Raw genomic sequence first — 7,078 nt, 5'->3', positions numbered from 1 at the left:
TGATCCTGGTCCCACTGCGCCTCCGAGTGGTGAGTGTGGCGGGGTGTTGTTGTTGTTCCTGGTGCAGACGCAGCACGAGGACTTACACGCTCACATTTGAACATTGATGCGCGCACATTTCGGGCGTTGTGTTTGTGTTTTGTCTCCTTTTTGTCGTGGGAGGCGGGAGGGGGCGTTTGTTCGTAAAGACTCGTGTGTCTGCGCAAATATAAATAATATACAACTTTTAAAAAATAATTTGCAGAGCCGAGATTTTTCTATATCGACCATGGACGCCGGAATGGTACTGGTGAGTTTTTCGACTTGTGCAAGAGAGTTTACACTGGTTACACGTGATTCAGCGATCAATTCAATGTGAAATGACTACCCCCTCCCCCTCTGTCCCTTGCGCCCTGTCCGCACGTATAGAACTGGGAGGACCCATTCCTGCCGAAAGCTGAGACGCGTGTCGTCCTGAACGCGAGCGAAATGTGGGTGCCCGAACTCACGTCGAGCGGGTGAGTCGAACGCAATCGGCCGACACGGGCTCGACTGCACTCCTGCTACTCTATTGGAAAACAAATCAGAGGCATTCGTGCAGTAGTCGCACCTTTGTTTTTGAGTGTGCACTGTCAGTCACATTGGTATTGGCTCGCTTTATCGTGATTCAAACTGAATTGCCGGCGGCGGCGTCGTCGTGTGTCCGCAGCGTGTCCGAGCACGTCCTCTCGGCCAAGTCCGCCGTCGGCGTCCTGGAGACCGTCGGCGAGGGCACCAACCGCGTCACCGCGGTGCGCAAGACGACGCTCCGGGGCTGGTGCTGGCCGTACCGGACCGAGGACTGGCCCCGCGACCAGGTGCACTGCGCGTTCAGCGTCAAGCCGGCGAGCGGGCAGTCCTTCAACCTGACGCACAGCTTGGACGTCAACTATGTCGTGAGTGCGCCGGACTCTCGCGAAGCTGTTTATTACCGTACCAGCACCTTCATTTTCAGGCGGAAATTTCGATTTTTTGATACTTGGGTTGGGGGGGGGGCGAACTCAAAACGCTCAATACGTTTCTGGACCTTTGGTATCTTGAGCGTCTCATACGAGGGATCGACCACTCACATTTTTGGTGTACATGGAATATCTGGAATATTTTCTGGAAAATCTAGATTTTTTCGTGGAATATCTAGAATACTTTTGGAAGATCTGAAATATTCTTGGAATATTTGGAATTTTTTTGTGAAATGTCGGGAAATTTTTAGCGGAGTACGTAGAATACTTTTGGAATATCAGGAATATTTTTGTAATATCTGGAATACGTTTGGATTTTTTTTTCCAGTGTGTAGTATATGGAGTATCCAAGTGGTCCACGCCTCGGCCTCATACCTCACCTCTCTCTCTCTCTCGGTCTAGGTCCAGTGGCACACGGAGCACGGCAAGTCCCCGATCGAGCGGCTGGCCAACTGGCAGCTGCAGCGCCTCGACTCGAAGCTGTTCGTCGACCACGCGGTCGTCGTGGAGGCGGTGCTGCGCAGCCCGCGTAGAAAAGTAAGGCATAAAGTTGTCATAATTTTGTCGCCTCTGGTATTACTGGATTATCGATTACTTATGAGGAATCTATGACACAAATTATGACAAATGTATGACACCAATTTATGAGCAATTTATGACTTAATTATCACCGTCGCAACTGTCATAAAACGTCTCATAATTTTCTCTGTAAAAATGCAATAATTTTGTCCTCTAATCGGGCACCTCCGACGTCATCAATCTCATGACGTCACTCGCCTGCGCGGGCTGTTTGGTGTCCGGGAGGGGCGAATTCAACTTCGTGTAAGTGTTGACGATGGCAGGGGAAGATCGACACAATCATAAAACCAAGGTGTTTTGGTGGTGAAAATTTTTACTCCATTTCAAAATCATTCAAAGGTTTAGCAATATAAGATTCTTCATTGATGTGAATCAGATACATTATGGTTTCTATCTCAGATATGTCTATAACATCATTATCCTCACCAGAGGGTTTACATTTCATAATGTGGTTGACAGTTACACACTCATTTTCAAAAGCTACCGCAGTTTCATAGGGTTTTACAATAGCAAGGAATTTTTTTTGGCAGCTACAACTTAACAAACACTTACAAGTAACTTTAACAAACACATCCAAATTTCCATATTTTACTACAGAGTGTTTGTGGTACTGCACAAATGAAGAGATGCGTTGGCCCCGCTTATAACTACTAGAAACATACAACAACTTGTTTTTCAAAAGACGATGGAACAATGTAACTGTAACATCATTCGATTCCAACAAGAAGCCATTTTTAGCAAGATCTTCTTTTACATAGGAAGTATTATCCATAATAGGAGAATGACATCCAACCGAATAAACACTATTTGAAATTTTTTCAGATAGCTTTAGCCTCATCCACTTATTGGAAAGCTTTACACAGTACTCTTTGGCAGGTCCAGATTTCATGCTATGAATAAGCAGTGGTAGTTGGGTGACCATCGATAGATTGGAATAAATCTGGAGTCCAGCATGTCTTGACCCATGAGCTAATCTGGCAATCCTACCATTCATGTCTTCATATTTGAAACAGTTAACTAAATGCAATGGAGCCAAATTTTCCACAACTAAAGGTAAATGGAGACACTTATGGACGTTATGGGACATGTTTCTCAATCCAAAGAGAGACTGAAAATCTTTAACAAATTTGTCCAAAAGCAACCTTGCTCTAACTAAATCAAAATCACTAACACTAGAGGAATTTAACAGGGCTACTCCTTGAACAAATAACATCAAGTGGTCAAAATATTTTGCATCTAATACACCATTAAGTACACAGAGACACAGATAAAACAAAAACGTCCTCAACTCAGAGGCTTTCCAATACACCAGTTTATCAATGAGTTGTGGAATTCTCTCTACAAAATGAGGCACTCTAATTGACTTCAGCTTACTATTAAGAATCTTAATTTTACTATAGATGGAATACGGTTCATCTCTATGATCTCGATCACAAAACAGGTGTAACAGTTGGCGCATTACACCCAAATAAACGCAATGCATTGTATCTACTGCACTGCTAGAAAACATTTCAGGTACCATGTAAGACAGCAAGGTTGGGCCTTTGACACCACAGCATTCTGGTCGATTTTGTGAATCAGTGTTAATGATGACCTTATTGTCAACAGCAAACTTTACCTGGTTCTCATACTTCTCCATTGTTCTCAGTGGGCAATTTTCATGGTAGGGAAACACTGTTACTTTCCCAGTAGCATCTGAATTAAGGCCCACACACTCACACACCGGACAGGAATAAAAACCAGAAGGATGCTTCAAATTTAGAAACATGGCTGTGGCAGGCGCATCAGCAGTCCCACAGAGGACACTAGTGTGAACTTTGCTCTGGAATTCATCACCATAAAAAGTAACATTTATGCCTTCTTCAATCAGCTTTACATCTTTGAAAATGGGTTGCAGAAAAATATTTGGGTGGGGCTTTGTAGTACTTCCCCAAATCCCACCCAGTATCAAGTTTTCACTTAGAAAACGTTTTTCGGGTGGGAGCTCATTAATGACAAAATACCAAGCCCACAAAGAAAAAGAGCTAGACTTATAAACTTGGAGGCCATCTGTGTTCCACATTAAAGTAAGATTAGTGGCTCCAGGAACAAATTTCTCTTCTGCCTGCTTGTAAAGATTGCCGTCATAAATATCTTCATGGTTGTGCTGATTTTGTTTCCCCCTCCTATTCTTATAATTAATATCATGTACAAAATTTGACCGTTCACAAATACGTTTAAGTTGGGGAACCAAAGGAAAGGATATAAAATATTGAACGGTTCTGGTATCATCTGTGCACACAGAACATAAATCCTTGTCAGAGCTACAACTCCTATAGCATACACTGCAAAAATAAAATACATGAACCGGTTCATCATTTTGATCAAGCATTTCATAAAATAAATGTTCACTTTTGAAAAAGTTGTTAGGTTGGGGCATATGCAGAGAAATGAGACTTAATAATCTACCTAAACCCTTCCCACTCATATGTTCGGATTGCACAAGAGATAAAATTGATATAAAACTCTCTTTGATGGTGATAGCTGATCCAGGAAACAATGGCTGATCATGGTGATGTGCTGGGCTCTCATCCTCTACTGTCTCTTCAAACACAGGATTTTCATCAGCTAGTAGGATTTGAAAGTCAACAGTTGGTGTTTCATCAGGAGCTTCTTCTTCTGAATCAGAACACATCCAGGGAGGTTCTGGAAAAAAATATGTGAGAAATTTGAATGCTTGACATAGTATTAGAATAAACCTAACATTTTGTTGTTTTGACTTTCAATATTTTGATTTCAACAAAATTAATATAATTTAATAAAGTACCTGGTATGCAATCAGTTAAAGAGACATCATCTTCCGTGGCTACAATCAGAGGTGGGAAGCTCTCTAAAATATGGTTTGCATGATCAGTATGACCTGTTAATACACCTAAAACAGAGTAAACAGAATAGCTATAATACAAGGAAAATATAACAGTGGAAAGATGTAAGGTAAGGGGAGACTCACAATCACTCATAGGAACAACAAGAAATTCCTCTTCAGGATGATGTAAAGCCGTACTGTCAATTTGATTGTTCTTCTGAATTGTAGTCACTGACGATTGAAAAGATACCTCATGTTCAACAGAAGGTGTTTCTGACGAGACTTCTTCAAAATGTTGATCAGGTGGGGCAGCAGGGATATCACACCTTGCAGTTAAGAATCGACTGGTTGATGCAGTGGAGCTGCTGAGATTGTCTGGAGCTAACAAAGAAAATGTAAAAGTGTAATTCGTTTCATTTCTAAGCATAAACGTTTATCAGTCTACTGAACTTACCTATTTCAGATGTCTTGTTAAGATTCAAAGCAGTATCAAACTCCACAAAATTTTCAAGGGTAGTCAAGTCATGCTGTTGTGTTGAAATATAGCTCTCTAACCCCAAAGGGTTTTCTACGGTTTCCAGTGAAGCAATGCCCTCTAAGGATGCAAACTCTTCCGTACTCATGGACGGCGCATCACTGTGTCAATAAATACAAGAGATCAGTGTTAGTGTGTTGAAATGCATCAACCAATTTATTCTTGCAGCAAGGATGTTTCGGAGGTTAAGTGAGAAAGGTACCTACCAAAATTCTACGTTTAAGGGTCCTCCTTCATTGTCATTATCATTATCCGGTTGCTGAGGTCTACGTTTTCGTTTCCTTGCCGGTGGTCTATTATTTTGACTCATGGTAGTAATGGTTTCAATGGTTTACTGTGAAATGTGAAGTTACCATTGATTTCGATTTCGACAACCGGCCACTTGGGAGTAACAACAACAACCATACACAAACAAGCACGATGCGCGCGCTGCCAACCTACAATATCGAAAAATACGTCGTCTTCCTGTGTCGTGACTCTAAAACCCGAGATTACCAGTTTTTTTCTTTTGGATATAAAAATATTATTGAAGAATGTTTCAAATTTATGATTTTGTCGTTAGACATTCAAATAGTAGATGTCTTCAAAAGAACTTGTATTGGCAGTAATGTTGTTTATTTTCTTACTGTCATGGCGACTGACTTGCGCTCGCTGTGAGGGATTAGAAATTAACTTAATTTATACTTCATTTAATAAAATAATAAAAATAATTAAGTGGCACCTGCACAACAGTTGGCCATGGGTCGGTTATTTTTTGCTTTGATATTTTCATCCTCGCCGGCTGCCGTCGATGTTGTCCGGCAAGACAAAATAAAGGGCGACTTTGCCGTGGGAGCTACAGTAAAATTCTCTTGCTTTAAAGGAAAAGTAAAGGGGAAGGATGTATTTGAGGAGGACGTTGACGGAGAGATCCTTTCTGTTGGTAAGTGTCGTCTCCCTAAAGCTAGTTATTATCTGTGGAGTGACATCCTTTTCTCTGGATTATTTCCCCCATTTACCCTGCCGTCTTAACCTTACTATTGCAAATTGATAGTATTGGACTTGGTGTTGCAACAGGACTTCAAAAAGATTTACGTTTACTTAACGTGGGGCCGAACAAATCGCCAGTTGCCAAAGACCAAGCTCTTGGTGCCAGACGTCAGGAGCAAGAAAAACAACGGATGCAACAGGTGCTGGGGACAGCAAACCATCTGCATGAGATAAACCAGTCTCTCCTTGAGGCGGGACCATCAGGTATATTGAATTAAACTAAAAGCGCACCACAAAATCAATGGTAAATTCGACTCGATATTCAATGCTTCAATTGTTTCTAGGGGTTGCCCAACATCAATCTGTCAGTAGGGCCAAACGTAGACCCAAGGTACCAACGCCCACTCAAAGGTTAGCCATTCAGGAGAAGTTTCGTAGTCTAGAGTGCTGGAAACCAGGCCGAGACAAGGCAAGTTAATACCCTCAAAACCACTAATGTTTTTCTCATTCTTTGTCTAACTTATTGTAACAAAGAGTTTTTCATTTACAGCTAGAGCTTTTTGGGAAAAAAGTTTACATTTACCCTTTGCAAGTAGCACGGTTGAGGAGAAAGTACTGCAAGAGGCCCAAAAAATTATATCTAAGAATGATATCATATTTTGTGCCAGACGAACTGCTCACTCAAGAGGGTGTCAGTGCCCGAGGAAAAATGGGTTTGGTTGGGGTGGACCCCGACATTATTGATGTTGCTTTTGGTGGGTATATATGCACTCTAAATGGGGAGGGACAATTTGTACCTAGGCCAGGTACAAATGCTTTACTTTGTATGTAACAAAGATAAAAATTTTGAACTGATTTACACACATCTTGCCTAAGTACAACAATTGTCCTTACCCATTTAGTGTGTACTAAACCTGGAATGGTTCTCTCAATATACTGTAAATTCATTTTTGATTTGTAGCCATGACTATGATTTTTCTTTTCAGCCTATTCCTTGTCAATTTTTAAAGAGGCTGGGGGCGACCCCAAAACTATTCTGTGGGACACAGAAGCTATCCTAGAAACCTACATTTCAAACTGCAGAAGACTGCGCAAAGAAAACAAATCAGTTGAATCTGATGATGATGACATGGAAGCTGAATATAAAGTCAACCCCCTACTATTAATAATAAT

The 7,078-nt window shown here is 41.4% G+C and overlaps 2 protein-coding genes across 2 annotated transcripts in view; one reads left to right on the top strand and one right to left on the bottom strand.

The window, feature by feature from the left end:
* The first annotated feature begins 6 nt into the window (after nucleotides 1–6).
* On the top strand, nucleotides 7–1,837 carry LOC113215590 (uncharacterized). The gene is made up of 5 exons (XM_052276691.1): nucleotides 7–29; nucleotides 245–289; nucleotides 409–497; nucleotides 689–914; nucleotides 1,380–1,837. The coding sequence occupies exons 2-5, from the start codon at nucleotides 269–271 to the stop codon at nucleotides 1,587–1,589; spliced, it is 546 nt and encodes a 181-aa protein (XP_052132651.1). The 5' UTR covers nucleotides 7–29; nucleotides 245–268; the 3' UTR covers nucleotides 1,590–1,837.
* Nucleotides 1,765–7,078, bottom strand: part of LOC113215586 (uncharacterized) — a 13,962-nt gene continuing 8,648 nt past the window's right edge. The window contains exons 2-6 of the mRNA XM_052276682.1: nucleotides 5,143–5,270; nucleotides 4,856–5,037; nucleotides 4,546–4,782; nucleotides 4,363–4,467; nucleotides 1,765–4,241 (exon numbers count right to left, since the gene is read on the bottom strand). Of these exons, the coding sequence (XP_052132642.1) occupies nucleotides 1,870–4,241; nucleotides 4,363–4,467; nucleotides 4,546–4,782; nucleotides 4,856–5,037; nucleotides 5,143–5,246 (3,000 nt within the window). The 5' untranslated portion in view covers nucleotides 5,247–5,270 and the 3' untranslated portion in view covers nucleotides 1,765–1,869. The remainder of the gene's footprint in view (nucleotides 4,242–4,362; nucleotides 4,468–4,545; nucleotides 4,783–4,855; nucleotides 5,038–5,142; nucleotides 5,271–7,078) is intronic.

Source organism: Frankliniella occidentalis, unplaced genomic scaffold (assembly GCF_000697945.3).
Source record: "Frankliniella occidentalis isolate FOCC.00 unplaced genomic scaffold, Focc_3.1 Scaffold9, whole genome shotgun sequence".
NCBI lineage: Eukaryota > Metazoa > Arthropoda > Insecta > Thysanoptera > Thripidae > Frankliniella > Frankliniella occidentalis.
This window is presented reverse-complemented; position numbering and strand designations above follow the sequence as displayed.

What these genes read in the sequence shown, in the direction of transcription:
- LOC113215590 (XM_052276691.1), top strand. Translation starts at nt 269, where the DNA reads ATGGACGCCGGAATGGTACTG. An exon ending in TGGACGCCGGAATGGTACTG is followed by an intron (nt 290 to 408) that starts GTGAGTTTTTCG and finishes CCGCACGTATAG; the next exon opens with AACTGGGAGGACCCATTCCT. An exon ending in CCCGAACTCACGTCGAGCGG is followed by an intron (nt 498 to 688) that starts GTGAGTCGAACG and finishes GTGTGTCCGCAG; the next exon opens with CGTGTCCGAGCACGTCCTCT.